We start from the raw sequence: 16,022 nt of genomic DNA, 5'->3' as shown, positions 1-16,022 counted from the left end.
GCTGGGGTCTTTCCGAACGACGGTTTGGCTCACGTGCACTAACGTGCACGTTTTCCCGCGTAAATGGCAGAGGGTGGCTTTCAAAGCTCCTCTCACGATTATTTTAAGAGTTTACAGCGTGACAAGTGTTGATCACCCGCCGCGGAGATGGATACGGAAATCGATCAGAACCTGGAGCAGATAACGCGCGAATATGTCGACTTCCTGGACGACGTGGTAGGCATCGCCAGAATTTTTCTTATTGTCAATGTTTACTTGGCCTTTAATTCTCCATAGTCGGATCTCTTTGTTTGTAGAAGAAAGGAAAACATTTATTAAATCTTTGAGACTTAAAAAATATAGATATTTAGATGAGTATTTGACGTCAAAGTCACATGGCGTTATAGAGGATTAAATGCCACTCCCATGCCATAATATTTGCATAATATTTGCATTTGCTTGACGCTTCCATGACTTCTTGTGCTTGTTAATCTTGCAGGAGGACCAAGGCATATATGCCACAATGGTTAAAAATATGATTCAGGAAGAGAAGTACAGACTGGTTGTAAACATCAACGATTTGAGAAGAAAAAATCCTGCCCGCACGGCGAGGTATACAATAAATTTGGTTGCTTTGACTCTCAGCATACATTGTAAAATGTTAGGAATAATTATGACAACCGGTCGTGTTGCAGTCTGTTAAACAACTCCTTCGAGGAGCAACTGGCGTTTCAGAACGCTCTGAATCAATACATCTCGAGCGTAGACATCGATTACGCCAAGGGCAACAAGGAATTCTTCGTAGCTTTTGAAGGCAGCTTCGGAAACAAGCACGTCACACCGAGAACGCTTACCTCTCGTTACCTGGGTAACTTGGTGTGCCTGGAGGGTATCGTCACAAAATGCAAGTATCTGAGAGAAAAGTGTCAAGTTTAACTTCTGCTCAGACTTGCAGAATTTATCTGAGAGTCTAATCTTACTTTAATAGATTTTTGTAAATCTCTATTTGTATATCAAATTTATTAAGTTTTGTGCAATTTATATTTATGAGAATAACATAATTTCTAAAATAAAGATACTTATAGGTTCATTGGTACGACCAAAAATTGTGAGGAGCGTCCATTATTGCGACGTCACCAAGACAGTCCTGGAGAGAGCCTATTCAGATCTGACTTCCTTGGAGGCTTTTCCCCACTCTGCTATTTATCCGACTACTGTAATTATTCCTGTCATTTGAATAAAATATGAAGGAGCGTTTGTTGTTCAGTCTGGAGACTGAGTTTTTTCGCGTTGCAGGATGAAGATGGCAATCCGCTCGAAACGGAATTCGGTCTGTCGACCTACAAGGATCATCAGACGCTCACCATACAAGAAATGCCGGAGAAAGCTCCAGCCGGTCAGTTACCACGAAGCGTGGATATAATTTGCGATAACGATCTTGTGGACTTGTGCAAGCCTGGAGATCGAGTGCAGATCGTCGGAAATTACCGGTGCCTTCCGGGAAAACAGGGTGGATACACGACCGGAACTTTCAAGTATGTTTTAGACAAGAATCGAGGATTGTTTCCCAGGGTCCGTTCCGTTTCACGCATATGCGCGCATTTTCTATAGTAAACGTTACGTATGCTATAGATAAATGCGCGCAAATGCGTGAAACGGAACGGACCCCCAGTTTAATTGGGTCGCATCCCTTATTTATATCTTCTTCATATCATAATAATTATCGTATAATTGCGTAGGACGGTCCTAATTGCCAACAACATAATGCAACTCAGTAAAGAAGCCAATCTTGCGATCTCCCATGATGATGTAGCTATGTGCAAGAAACTGGCGAAGCATAATCCCTGCAAAAATATCTTCGAACTTCTCGCCAAGTCCCTTGCACCGTCCATACACGGCCATGAATATATAAAAAAAGCGATTCTGTGCCTTCTCTTGGGTGGAGTAGAGAAGATCTTGCCAAACGGTACGAGGCTGAGAGGGTAAGTTTTCAGAGTTCTTCATAATTTCATACTGAAAGAAAAACTTCAATATTCTCAATATCTGTGGCTCAATTAAAAGATATGTAACTTATTCAACAGTTATTTCTTAGTAAATTTAAACAGCTTAAATTTTAACAATTTAAGACTTAAATTAGAGACTTAATTACAGGCTTGTTTGAAAAAATATTTATAATTACATATAAAAAAGGTTTAAGACTTAATAGTTAATTGCAAGTAGCAGAAGCTTTGCCTCTTTTTTTGCCTATCGCAATATTTACTAACGATGGTTCTGATATAATTCAGATTTTTTTATACATTACAGAGATGTAAACGTGTTATTAATTGGAGATCCGTCGGTGGCCAAGTCACAACTATTACGTTATGTGTTGTGTACCGCTCCACGAGCAATTCCGACTACTGGAAGAGGATCTTCCGGCGTTGGTTTAACGGCGGCGGTTACGGTCGATCAAGAGACCGGTGAACGCAGATTGGAAGCGGGCGCGATGGTCCTGGCGGACCGCGGCGTCATTTGCATCGACGAATTCGATAAGATGTCGGACATCGACAGGACGGCGATACACGAGGTGATGGAGCAAGGCAGAATCACGATCGCGAAGGCGGGCATTCACGCCAGCCTGAATGCGCGTTGTTCGGTGCTAGCGGCTGCGAATCCTGTGTACGGGAGAGTAAGTTCGGATCCTCTTGAAGAAGCTAATTGTATCTAATTCTTTTTAATACGAAAAAATTCAAACTTATAAAATTCTATGCGATTTATAAAAAATATACTTAAATTGGATTCGCATTTTTGCAAAAATGTTTCTATATTAAAAATTGCAGTTGCTCGTATAAAGTATAATATATAATAAATAAGAAATATATGAATATTATTTAAAGAAAACTCTTTTCCTCTGCTTTCAGTACGATCAGTACAAGACTCCCATGGAGAATATCGGCCTACAGGATTCTCTGTTGTCACGTTTCGATCTGCTCTTCGTTATGCTGGACGTGATTGATTCAGATCAGGATCACATAATTAGCGATCACGTTGTCCGGATGCATCGATACAGAAGTCCTCTGGAACAAGACGGGGAGGCTTTGCGCTTGGGCTCAAAGCTGGACATGTTGACCACGAAGAATCCGGATGATGTAGCTACTGAGGAGACGCAATCCGAAGTTTATCAGAAATACGATCCGCTTCTGCACGGCCAAACGCGTTCTAAAAAGTACATTGCAATCCACTTTCATTATACCGTAACATATTTCGCTATTTTGAATATGTGAGCTTTGATTCAATCAATCTTAGACAATATCGAGCTCCGATCGCGTAAAGATTTCGTATAAAGAAATTTATCTTTCGAATTTCTTTCTCAGCGATCAGATCCTCACCATACAGTTCATGAGAAAATACATACACATCGCGCGGTGCATGAAGCCCAAGCTCACGGAAGAGGCTAGCGCCGTTATCGCGGAGGAATATTCGAAACTTCGATCGGAGGATATGGTGGAATCCGATGTTGCGAGGGTGAGTAGAAGAAAAGTCCTAGACTCGTATAAAAAGATATATATACAAGTATATGCCTGATACATTTTTTCAAATAACTTTCAGACTCAACCGGTGACCGCGAGAACTCTGGAAACGTTGATTCGGTTATCCACGGCATATGCGAAAGCGCGACTTTCGAAGAACGTGGAGAGCGAGGATGCACTCGCCGCGATAGAACTCGTACAGTTCGCCTACTTCAAACGCGTGTTGGAGAAAGAAAAGAGGAAGCGACGACGTCACGATAGCGACGCATCGGAGAACGCGGACGAAATTGATGAGGCCAGACAGGCGAAGCGCTCTAAAAGGGCGACGGAAAAGTCAGGTGAAGTCGACCCGTACGAATACGACAGTGACGACGACCATATCGAGCAAGCAACCAGAAGAATAACCAGGACACAAACGCAACAGACCAGCACATCGCACAGCAGTCATATGGAGACCGATGGCGCGGAATCCTCCGTTCCCGAAACCGCGATAGCGACAGCGACAGCGACGCCGACGATCACACAAGAAAGGTAATTTCACTCGAAGTAAATAATCCTCTGTAAAATGAACTGTTAAATTAATTATGCTTTTTGTGGAATAGTAGAATCGTTAATTAAATAATTAAATAAATGATAGCTTCCCTCGCGACTTTTTCTTTGCATCTTAAATATCTCTAACATGTTATTTTTATACTTTTATTCTCCTAAAACCTGTTGTACCTGTTAAAACCAGAAAACGAGACGAAAGTCGTATAGAAGATATATTCTGAACTAATATCTCTCTGATTTTAGACTCGCGGTTTTCAAATCATCGCTTAATAAGTTGTTCCAAGATCGAAGGGCTCAGAATATTCTGAAGACAGAAGTCATCGATTATCTGAACACAACGCTTTCTCTGAACTTCACACCTGACGAGATTAACGCCGCTATCATCACCATGACGGACGCAAATCAGATCATGGCTGTGGACGACTACATCTTCCTGATATAAAACGTTTTTGTAATGTTTCGTTATTACAATTCGTTATTATGTTTTCACTAACTAAAGCGAGTGATATTTTTAGACCGTTAATCAAATAAAATAAAGCTGATCACTCGCTGCAACTACATTAAATTATGAGAAACAAAAAATCATTTATTATAGCTACAGTGAATAATTAGTTATGCTCTTTGTAATTTATGCGTCTTTGAGAGAGATATTTTTTATACCGTTTGTAATGTACGCTAGCGATTGAGTAATATTAATAATAAGCTGTACACGTTTACGAATAATGATATCTATCAACATTTATTTGCCCTATACTCGATAAGACAACACATTGGCACATAAACTAGCAACAATCATCAACATTCATTACAGTGATGTAAACGTAATGCGGCTCACAACGCTAAATCCATTTTCCGCTTCTGTAAATATATTTATATATATATATATATATGCATAACATTCATCGTGCGTGTGTGCGTATGCGTATTATTGCGCTAACATCGATCGCGTTCCGCTAAAGGTTCGTCTCACAAATTTATTACGACGTACTCGCACATCGTCTCGTTACAAAAAACTTACGACAGTCGTATATTTAATATAAATGCTCCATTTATCTCTCGTATGTTCAACATACACAATATAGAGAGCCGACGCACTCGTGTTTCAAAATAACTTACGCCCTCCGCCAAGTAATTCTCTCGACTGCACAACCCTCTTTTTCACTAAAGCGACACCCGTAACAGCGTTACTGTATTAATTAATAACAGAGGTAATATAACATCAACGGTCACGCGCTAAAACTTTTACAACTGTTCGATATCAAATCAATCGCGTGGATCTACGATACAGGCCTTTGGGACGTATTCTTGTTGTAAGGAGGAAACAATCGACGATCTGCAACGTCCTAATGTTTTTTCTTTTTTCTTTACACAGAATCAGTACCCTCTTCACGACAAAAATATCTACGACGAATCGCGTCCTATGCTAATTGTACTCACAGTTGCCCTTAATAACACCATAATCGATTCTAGCTATTACCCGCGCGATAATTAACTTCGTGTCGTACAAAATTTGTTAAATACGATTGTAGTTACCTCGAGATAACGTTTTAAAAACAGCTGAATCACACGATGCATGAATGACAATACGCGCGAGTGACGTACGGAAAAATTCATCAAAACATACATCGAAATCTTTTAACAAACTGATATTCAAGGATTCAAGCATTTTCGTATGGGCGATCTGTTTGACACACGGCAGTGATGTTCCGAATTCGATGCGAAATGTGTCGCGAATATGTACGTGTTTCGACAATTGTAACTCTCTCTTTCTCTTCCGGTAGGAAATCGATTCTTCTAACACGATGAGCTTCGTGGAACGTATAACGAAAAATTTGAACGTTTTAGCTCGCTCTGTGCGCACTGCCTTGGGCGTAGCAAAATATTAATATAGTTCTCAGCAGTGAAGGTGGCGAATTACGGTCGAAGCTCAACGCGTTAAAGTTCCTCGAGCTTGTGATTAAAATTATTAGGCACATTCCACGTTTCTCCCTGGATCTTCCTTCTCGCTGGATGCAAAATTCTTAGGCTAAGAATTCGTCTTTTACAATTGCTAAAAGTAGGAATCCTCACTCCACAATCTGCTGCGATCGTAATTATTCACGATCCGTAATTTCGGAAAGTTCAGAGTTCGTCCTCGCTGGACTCGCTGCTGCAAGCTAACTGCTCCTTCCACCATTCTCGAACCTCCAACATGACGCTGGAAACTTTAGGCGCGGTTGTTTTGTTGCTCAACGCCTCCCGTTGCTGTCTGCTTTGCTCCGTATTCTCCGTCAAGTGGTGGTGCAAATTATTTTTCACCATTGCTGCAAAAAGTAATCCGAAATAATTTGGCGCTAATAAAAATGACAATACGATACATCGTACGAAAGCCATAAGATCGATTCAGCTTACATGGCGGTCTGCTATTTCTCTTCTTTGACGCTGCGATCTTATCCTTCTCGGATCGAACGGATGCGGGATCCGATAAAGTCGGTGCTAGGTACTTCCTTCCCGAAGCACTTCCTATGCTGTCCGATCTTGGAAGCACCATAGGTTTCTTGGCCCTATACTTCGGGACTTCGACATCCTAATGGTTGGAAAATGAACAAAATAACTTGAATTTTCCTATCAGTTAATATAATTTTTATTATTGTTTTTTAAACCATAGTGATGATGCGAATTCTAGCATAGCAATATTTTAGGAATATAAAATATCATTTGTCTTAAAAGTTTTTTAAACAAAAAATGTTACTGTTGTATGTCGTTAATTTTTTAATTGTAATATAAAAGTATTATACATTTTATTTTTAGCGTTCACACTTTTCTACAGTAAATGCTCGAGTAGTGAAGCAAATAAAATGTAAGTTAAAACGCACCTTTGTTTCAATCTCCTCCTCACGATCGACGCTAACTTCCTTGCCTTTCTCCTCTTTACCCTTCTCTAGATCTTGAGCGAGCATAGCCGCATTATTTGTAGCGCGAAGCCCGGCGATAAGATTGTTTTGTTTCTGCAAAAAAAAGCGATTATTATTTCCCTAATGCGATTTTAGATCAAATTATCCTCACCGCTCGTATCTTCTTCAAGCAGCCCTGTAACCAAGTTCTGATAGTTTGCTTAGCGACTTCCTCCTCGATTATGTACTCGAATTCTTCTCGTGCAAGAAGTTCCTCCAATTGAAGCGCTTTCCTTATGTCCACTGAGCGGTACGATAACATACTAAAAAATTCTTTAATTTAGAAAAGTACTGACAATACAATTCAATACAATTCAAATATTAAAATATTATTATTGTCCTTTATATGAGTGAAAATTTCAGATCGAAAGATGTAAAAGGGAAAAGAAGAAACTCTGCGCGTCTTATCGTATCAAAGATCTGAGAAATCTGAGCGTCTAAGAATTTTACTTGAGAAGCTGCTAAATGTTTAATATTATATTCACAATCCGTTTTGTGGAATTTACTTAATAACATCGTGAAAGGTAACGTCTTCGCCATTGTGCAATCGTTCCAGTTCGTAGCACATGTATTTGAAGAGCAGACGATCCTTTTGCGGATCAGTCTCCAATCTGCCCTTCAACAACCGCAAGATAAACTTCACCTAAAATGCGCTAACGTCAGCATTTGCTCCTTACAGATTGCGTTTTGTCAATATAACGAGGATTCTGATTCGAGATAAGACCATACCCGCTTCACCGGTATAACACCTTTCTGATGGTTATCAACGACGTTCCACGTGTTCTGGAAGTTCCTTATGTCGGCGTACGATAACAACGCGTCCTCTTCATTTGAATAGAACAGGGAAAAGTTCTCCATGATAATAGCTGTTCGAAAAGAAAGATTTTTAATCTTTGTATTATCCTTGTATTAAATCACTGTAGAAAATTGATTACAAAATATATTGTTACGATTTCTCTTTTAATGTAATCTACGTGATTTCGTGTAAGCTTCCTTGTTGCACAAGTATGTCGTATACGTACCCACTAAAAGATTCAAGACGATGTAAGTGATGATGACGTAAAAGGTGCAAAAGTAAATTAGAGAAGCGTGGAAATTGCCGCAGTCCGTTTCCCAGTAATTATCCGCCGGCGTGCAATAGGGTGGCTGTATCATGCAGTCGTGCATAATTTTGTTCCAATCCTCCCCCGTCACTATGCGAAAGAGCATCGCCACGCCAGTAACCGGTGATTCGAAATTAGCGCGTCTAGATTGCAAAGAGATTACTTCTGATATACCAAGCAGAGGCAGGGCAAGATGAAGAAATATTGTAGAGTAAAAGAAAAATTTAGTATTATTTTGGAAAATCTATATTAAACATTGCGTGTGTATTCTATATACCTTCCTATGCCTTCTCCGTATTTCACCGTGCCGAAGATTATGGTGCCGGCTAACGCATAGAAGAAGACAAGGAGAAACATGCCGAATATGATGAAGAAGCTCTTGCAGACAGACACACCGACCGTCAACATCAGCATCTTGAGAGTGGTGTGTTTGCCGGTGATGGTGAAGAATCTCAGGATCACGACCATAAATCCAATTACATAGGACAGATCGTTCTGAAAACAATATAGTAAAACAAAATGACACCGTGGGAGTGAACGACGAGTGGTAGACGAAAGAAAGGTACGATGTAAAGGATTCTTGAGTATACCTGCATCGTGCAGTGTATGATGATCCAGATAACGCCCACGACTGTCACGAGCAAATCGTATCTGTTTCTTCTGGACTGCCAATAGCCACGTGGTGTAAAAGCAATAATTTTCATGATTACTTCCACGAGGAAGACCAGTGTCAGAATCGTGGAGACTGTAGCCAAAGCTTCCGTGTGTTTCTCCTCGAGTCTCCACTTTGGGTGAGCAGGATAAAAAAAGAGCAGGAAGCAAGACGGCAGATTAAACACGAGCAAATATGCCACATTTATTATCTATTGGGTCTCATGTATCTGAAAATTACTTTGTTTAACTTACAGAAACGCACAGAAGGGCGCTGTTCGCGAGCACCATTGCGGCGATGAACCTCTTGAAATAAATGTTCTGCGTGATGTCATAGATGAAAGCGCGGAACATCTTGCCGTCCGGTCTGGGTGGTAAATGCAGCGGTTGGGCAATCTTCAGACGTTTTTTCAAGTCGCACCTACATCCCAACAAAAATTCGCAATCTGTAAGTCGTGATAGAAATCGCGACATTCGCTGATCAAATATGCGACGCCTCACCATCGTCTTTGATCGACCGTGAGCAAAGCGGTGCCTTTATTCTCAGAGTAATTCGCGATCACGACACCCACGAACAATGTCAAGCCGATCATGCAACCGAGGAAAATATAAATGTGTATATAGATTGAGTGAAGCTGAAAAGAGAATGCAATAAGATATTGACGGATACGATGGAAATAATATTCTTATCCCAAATTTTGAGAAGATAATTACTTACAGGTCCGAGAGCCTTAATAAGGACATCCCGCACGTCAAGCCAGCCTTTGAAAGAAAGCACTTCGAACAGAGCCATCATAGCGTCGCCAATATTATCAAAATTGAATCTTTTAGGATTAGCCCTGAAAAATACGTATAAAATTAGTACGACGAATATATGGTATCGTTATATTAGAAATGTTTATAATAAAGTACAGCTAATATTAGTCAAAGAAAATTTTCCGGAATTACACGATTTAGCTTACCAAACGCGCGGTACCAATATGGATGGATAACTCTCGTTTTTTCCCGGTCGCAGTTTCATCTTCGTCACGAACACTCGTCTCATAAATACACCGACGCACTCCTCGCGCTTCAAAATCGTGGGATCGTTGCATCTTGCTAATCTACCGCCATACAGTTGTACTCCGTAACTCGCGAACATGAACATCAGCAGGAACAGTAATGTCGATACCTGGATAAAATATTCATTCATTAATTTGTTTCGCTATGTCCACGTCGTTTACGGACTGATCCTTCCTAGAAATAATGATGTGTCTAAAATCTCCAAAGCAAGAACAGCATTTACCAGCAAAATTTCCTTGAATCCTCTGCACAGCTCGTAAACGACCTTTCTCATGTGCGGTACAAGGGTGAAGATTCTTAGCGGTCTGACGCATCGTAATATCATCAGTAGCTGCGCTCCAGAATTCGGTGGCACGCTCTTCGGCATCCAACATAAGAATACGAGACTTACCTGCAACAATGTGCATGCGTTTATTACATTACATATATATGTACAGAATCATTATATGTCGTAATTATTCCTTACAATTTGTCACATATAGATGCTGCAATTCATTACATATATAGAATTAAATGAGATATTTTGTACTGTAGTCAAATTTGATATTTCCAACATATTAGACGCACAATGTAAATGAAGACATCTAACACAGAAGCAACATCCTTGATGTATGCCTTGGGCGTGAAGAACAGACCGTCCGCCAAGATCTTTAACGCAAGTTCGATGCTCATGCAAATAACGAAGCAGTATTCGGTGACCTGCAACGCCGGTGTCTCCATCACGCGTTTTCGCGGCGTCTCGAACATCATCGAGATGCACGACAACGTCGTGATAAATATCATTACCCAGTCGAGATATGTCACTAAACCGAGGAAATTGCTGGAAGAAAGAGATACAGAATTCGCCAAATTGGCCAACTTTGCTTCGCCCATGACGGGACAATATATCTTAATTTTGCGATATTTACTGCAGACTCTTGTACTGCACTTTCCTTTCCTTGCCCGTCAAAGGATCCTTCAATCTCGCGTCGTATCTCGCATAGACAAACAGCTGGCAATATTTTCGGAATTTGCTTTCGCGAGGTACCGCGAACAACGGCGTGTCGAAGAACGGATGATTCTCTCGCAAATCATCTTCGCGTTGATTTCTGAAATGGGAACAGAAAGAACAGATTGTGTAAGATTATGGAAATTCCAGGAATCGCGCGCGTGGGCGTAATCTAGATACCTTCGCATCTCCGCCTGTTGCCTCTTAGCTTGCAGCAACTTGATGTCTAAATCGTGCGGCCTACTACGCGACGAACTGACTCTGTTTATTCCCCCTATGTCACCGTTTTCCATGAGATGCTCGTACGTCTGTTTGAGCTTGATTGATCCACTTCGGACACTTCTTCTGATTGATCTGTTTTCGTCATACGCAAATAGAAACCATAGGATAAATAATTGAGAAAACATAAAATAATCGATGTCTTTACGATACCGTATTAAAGAATGTGAATAAATAATAATTTAGAAAAGAATTGCCGTTGGATCTTTAAGTTGTCCCATTTCTTTAATTTTTAAATTTATCAATCCAAATTCTTTTGAGATTTCTTTTATCAACAAGTATATCTATCTTATTCTTACTTTTTCGGATCGATGCGAAGCTGCTTGGCGCCACTCACAGTACCCTGCGGTTTCAGAAGTCCTTTTCCTGGTACTGGAATCATGGCGGAGTCTCCCAAGAGAAGCCTCTGATTGTTGGAATCGCTATATAACGCAGAAAGACTTAAAATCTAAGTCGTAAACTTCGTAAGATGTAATAGCGAATGATATTTTACTTACTTTATGATATAAATAACGGACGCTTTCTTCAGATTAGTAACAACGCTTCTCACCTTCGGCGGATTGTTTAAGAGTTTCACCGGGCGTTGCTTTCTATACACTATTTTCGAGTCGAAGGTTTCATTAGTTCTCTTTGCACCTTCGTTTTCCTCGTCCTCCACTTCAAGCACGAATTGTCGCATAAAGCTCTCGCGCACCTTAGGAAAGATAAGTAATAACTCGAGTACTAATTCAATCCATTCGAATAACAAAACGAAGCAGATTGTTTTACAATCTTAAAGGTATAAGACATTGAAAATCTATCTCTTTAACAAAATTAAAACCTTTTAAAACAATCAAAATAAATTTCACATTTGGTGAAAAAAAAATCCAAGTTTTAATAATAATTACAATTAATTAAATTAGTAGTAAACCAAGGAGTTAGTGATAATTATTCGCGAATATATTTACCTTCGGTAAATTGAAATCTGACGGCACTTTGTGAAGACACGTCATTTGTGGACTGTCTGGAAACTTTTCGAAGATTCTCAATCTGAACGGCAAGCTTTCCTTTATCTCGGCACTTTGTTCGCGAAATTTCAATTGCTTCAGTTTCTTAATGTCCTCGTCCAGCTCGAGATTGTCGAGAATTACCGCGACGAAAAGACTCAACACGATCTGATGGGATAATTAAGCATTAATTAAAACTGTGGCTTGTATCGCACGAAGCAGATTTTGCGCGATGGTTACCAATGTGACGAAGAGATGGTACAAGATGAAATATACTGCAACCAGCGGTGCTACCGTTTCGTGGGTTCGTAACATAGTTTCATCCATTACGTCGACCCAGGCTTCTTGCGTGAAAATTTGGAACATGGACATAAACGCCTGGAAATTTATATTTTAGCGGTTTGAGTAAAAAATATCGCGTAATGACAATTTGCTAAAAGTAAGTATAAGTGGCTCACTTCGGGAAAGGTTTCGAACTTAGTGAAATCGCAGAGGAAACAGAAGAGTTGCATGGAAATACTGGAGGATATCACCAGCAGGCACATGGTAAAAATAATGAGGCTGCCGAGCTTCTTGCCGGGGCCGAAAATCTTATAGACAAAGTCCTCCAACATCGGCGATGCCTTAATGAGCCGGACCATTCTGAGAACCTGTCCGCATAAAAATATGATGACAAATTAAAGATCTCTTATTGTCCAAATGTTTGAATTTTTAGAAGTATAAAAAAATCAGTTGAGAGTTTAAAACGCGCGAACAAGTTGAAAAGAGCATAGGTTCGTAGAAAAAAAATGCAGAAAATGAAGCGACGCGAAAGACGAGAGGTCAGATAAAGGTAGAAACCTGAAAGTAAGTGAATCCAGAGAGATAGAAGAACGGAAGAATGTGTATAGTCGTGCCAATGGCAAGCAGCAGTTCGAACTTGTGAATCGAATGCTTATAGTAACTCCGGAAGCCCAGGCACCATATCTTGAAGAGGGTCTCTAGGTCCAGCAATATCGTGAAGACAATCTCGGCCCAGTAATAATTGTCGTAGTACGTATGCCTCGGTTTCTCGTCGTGCTTGAAGCTCATCGTCGCGGTGGTGATACCGTTCGCCAGAATTGCGCACATTACCACCGAGCGAAAATGCGGCGACTTGAGGATGGTGTGACAGAGCGGAGAGGCTAAACCCCCATGCTTATTCTCATCTAATGTCACTAATTTCCAACCATTGTCATCTCCGGTCAGTATCTGTAATAATAAAATAATTAACAAAGTAAATGTATATATCAATTATCAATAAAATCATATTGTTATTCGCCTAAAATTATTTTTAAATGCTGTTCACGTTTTATTAAAAATACACGTTGACTTTAAAGTAAAATAAAAGATGTTTTTTTTTCGAAGATATTTTTTTGACACAACCGACCTGCGATGCCGAACTGTTGCTGATGTGTCCTCTGACGCCCCACATTTGTTGGAACTGCACTCTGATTTCATTAAAAGTCTCCGTGATAACAGCAATGAAAACGTTCTTCACTAACCAGGCCAGGAAGAATATCATCGTGCTGAAGTAAAGAACCGCGCGCCATGCCGGTAGACTGTCGATCGCGCGATACATGATGAAGACCCATCCTTCCTGAGAAGCCGCTTGGTACACGGTGAAGATACTGGTAGCTAAATAATCCAAGTTCAGAATCAAAGTTTCAGACAATGCTTGCAATGAGATTTTAATATTTTAATTGATAAATGCTAAGGAAAGAGTTAAATTTGACATATAAAAGATATACATATTTCGATAAAATTGCACTCGATAAATTATATTTATAATCTTATATTTTTAAAGCTGTTATAATTATTATATTGCATAGGAATACATAAAATATAGGATATAAGATGTAAAAAGATGTAAATTTATTGTAGCTTCAAGAAAGCTGCAACAAATGTTCCAGAAAATTAATTAGTTTTATAATATTTTCAGAGGGATGATACTGAAGTCAATAGATTCGAAGCGCAGAGGAACGACATGGGTGTAGTAAAATTAACATTAACTACCAAACTCGTCAAATCCATTGAAGCCTATGATATACTTGGTCAATTCCAGCTTCATGCAGATCATTCCTTCAGGGCATTGATATCCGGATCCAGGATCGGTGGAGCAGAACGTATCGGGAATAGCCAGGCTGTTGATCGTGATGTAATGGGGCTTGGTTGTGTTCTGCACGCAGTGATTTTTCAGTTCGCCGAAAAATTGCACACCCAGGAGGCCATAAAGGGACATGAAGAACAGGAAGAAGAGCGTTACGTTGTAGATCTGCTGACTCGAGCGTCTATAAATATAAATTATATTGTTAGTAATCGATAATATTAAATTAAATTAATAGTTGCTATAATACTTTGCTCTTTATCTAGTTTTTAAGCAACACAAATTTTTTACGTTAATCGCCAGTGCAATTTTCTTACTTAAAAATCTGATTGATTCTGGCTTTGGGCATCGAAAATTTGAGGAAGACTCGGAGGAAGCGTATCATGATCAGCGGCCGTGGTGCCCGCATGATCGAGGCGTAACTAAACTTTATAAGGAAACCCCACATCTCGAACATTTGCAGGATCACAGATAACCAGAGGAAGATCACCATACTCGCGTCGAATTGGCACCAGTGGTCTTTCAAATAAGACTTATCCCTCTGCAATGCCATTAACAATTTCATTCTAACTTATGTAAATTGTCGTTACAATTGCATTAAAATTGTATTCTTCGTTTTATAATGTTGCTGGTGTAATAAAAAATAAAAAATTTTAATTGCTCTTCGGTTAGGTATCTCAGTCATATCCTCTTTGATAAAGACTTCACCTTCAGTATTCCCCGTATGTGCATCTTGGCGATCATCTCGGCGGTGAACAGAAACGTGACTATCAAATCGCAAATGAAGGTAACGTATTGGAGGGACGGTACTTTCTCAAATGTTTTCGGGGTGTTCAGGCAAACGGAAGTCAACGAGACTAGGGCGCAAAAACGCATCAGCCTCCGCACCCATAACTGCAATCACGTAAAGCGGTTTTCAGGAAAGATCTGAGAAAAGGAAAACGGCACTTTCGGGACTCGGGCAATTTTCTTATCTCCCCCGAGTCGATCCGTGCTTCTGCTCACCTTGTTGACCCACTCTATGTCAGCGCTCTCATTGAGGGACTCCTCCGGACCGTAATCGGCCAGGACGGGTTCCCCCTTGAGGCTCTGCTTCCGCCCCAGCATCATAATAGGGATTATGTTCGCAATGGTGAGGCCTAGAAATAGGGAACGAACATTTGTGGCCGAAATTAGACATGCCATTATATATACAATAAAAACAATTATTAGAAATAAAATTATTATAATTGACTGGGTAATTATGCATTCCACCGTTCTACATTTTTGCTTCTACGTTCGATGACATATATATTTTATCAACTACTTTAAAATATATGTGTTATTAAATTAACAATCCTATATAGAGCATAGTACATAGAATTTCAAACTTTATTTGACATAATTATTAATAAATATTTAATTTCCAGTAATACTTTGGAAGAGACACGTATTATTATATTGTATAAAAGATAATTTATATTCAAATTACCTGTCATGTTCGAAGCATAATATAAAATAATAATTTAGCATTAAAATAAAAATGACAATCAAAGAGGAATCTAATCTAGTTAAAAAATAACTTGAAAAATTTACGAAAAACGGTGTGTTGTTCGTATGTACATCATCAAGGGATTTACCTTTCTTTTAGCTGTTCACGGAACGATGGACACTGCCTTTACGGCAATTTCTATAGACTACATCTCGATATAAAGCAACGATAAAGCTCAACATGTAATAAACATCTCAGAGGTAATAACAAGCTGGCAATGTCGCGGCGAACATGTTTCGGCCGTGTCGCCAGCACGGCCGAAAGTCTGAGCGAACGGGCATGAGCAGTATGCGCTCTCCACCTCCTGTGAGAAAATCAATATTTCAC

General features: G+C 39.8%; 2 protein-coding genes across 6 annotated transcripts; one reads left to right on the top strand and one right to left on the bottom strand.

Moving 5' to 3' along the window:
• The first annotated feature begins 39 nt into the window (after positions 1-39).
• Positions 40-4,760, top strand: Mcm3 (minichromosome maintenance 3). The gene is made up of 11 exons (XM_071697559.1): positions 40-216; positions 479-591; positions 675-883; positions 1,065-1,195; positions 1,276-1,514; positions 1,719-1,961; positions 2,284-2,647; positions 2,880-3,184; positions 3,333-3,483; positions 3,568-4,019; positions 4,281-4,760. Exons 1-11 carry the CDS (start codon positions 148-150, stop codon positions 4,477-4,479), a joined length of 2,475 nt encoding a protein of 824 aa, XP_071553660.1. The 5' UTR covers positions 40-147; the 3' UTR covers positions 4,480-4,760.
• On the bottom strand, positions 4,758-15,975 carry LOC139767865 (sodium leak channel NALCN-like). 5 transcript variants are annotated; one of them, XM_071697554.1, is made up of 29 exons: positions 15,784-15,973; positions 15,170-15,303; positions 14,873-15,058; positions 14,482-14,705; positions 14,074-14,348; positions 13,448-13,695; positions 12,880-13,269; positions 12,498-12,689; positions 12,280-12,417; positions 12,001-12,207; positions 11,551-11,747; positions 11,353-11,493; positions 10,955-11,128; positions 10,695-10,874; positions 10,354-10,606; positions 10,010-10,177; positions 9,687-9,895; positions 9,443-9,563; positions 9,226-9,359; positions 8,980-9,145; positions 8,664-8,858; positions 8,351-8,568; positions 7,993-8,216; positions 7,700-7,836; positions 7,477-7,613; positions 7,083-7,233; positions 6,893-7,024; positions 6,429-6,603; positions 4,758-6,340 (listed from the first exon to the last, which is right to left on the bottom strand). In XM_071697554.1, exons 2-29 carry the CDS (start codon positions 15,272-15,274, stop codon positions 6,159-6,161), a joined length of 5,259 nt encoding a protein of 1,752 aa, XP_071553655.1. In that variant the 5' UTR covers positions 15,275-15,303; positions 15,784-15,973; the 3' UTR covers positions 4,758-6,158. The 5 variants fall into 5 exon arrangements, with proteins under 5 accessions (XP_071553655.1, XP_071553656.1, XP_071553657.1 ...); XM_071697555.1 differs by having other exon boundaries at positions 11,353-11,475; positions 15,784-15,972; XM_071697556.1 differs by lacking the exon at positions 15,784-15,973 and having other exon boundaries at positions 14,873-15,091; positions 15,170-15,261.
• Between the last annotated feature and the right edge of the window lie 47 nt (positions 15,976-16,022).

Source organism: Temnothorax nylanderi, unplaced genomic scaffold, assembly GCF_030848795.1.
Source record: "Temnothorax nylanderi isolate EJ_2023f unplaced genomic scaffold, tnyl_v1.0 TNYL_tig0012_pilon, whole genome shotgun sequence".
NCBI classification, from domain to species: domain Eukaryota; kingdom Metazoa; phylum Arthropoda; class Insecta; order Hymenoptera; family Formicidae; genus Temnothorax; species Temnothorax nylanderi.
This window is presented reverse-complemented; position numbering and strand designations above follow the sequence as displayed.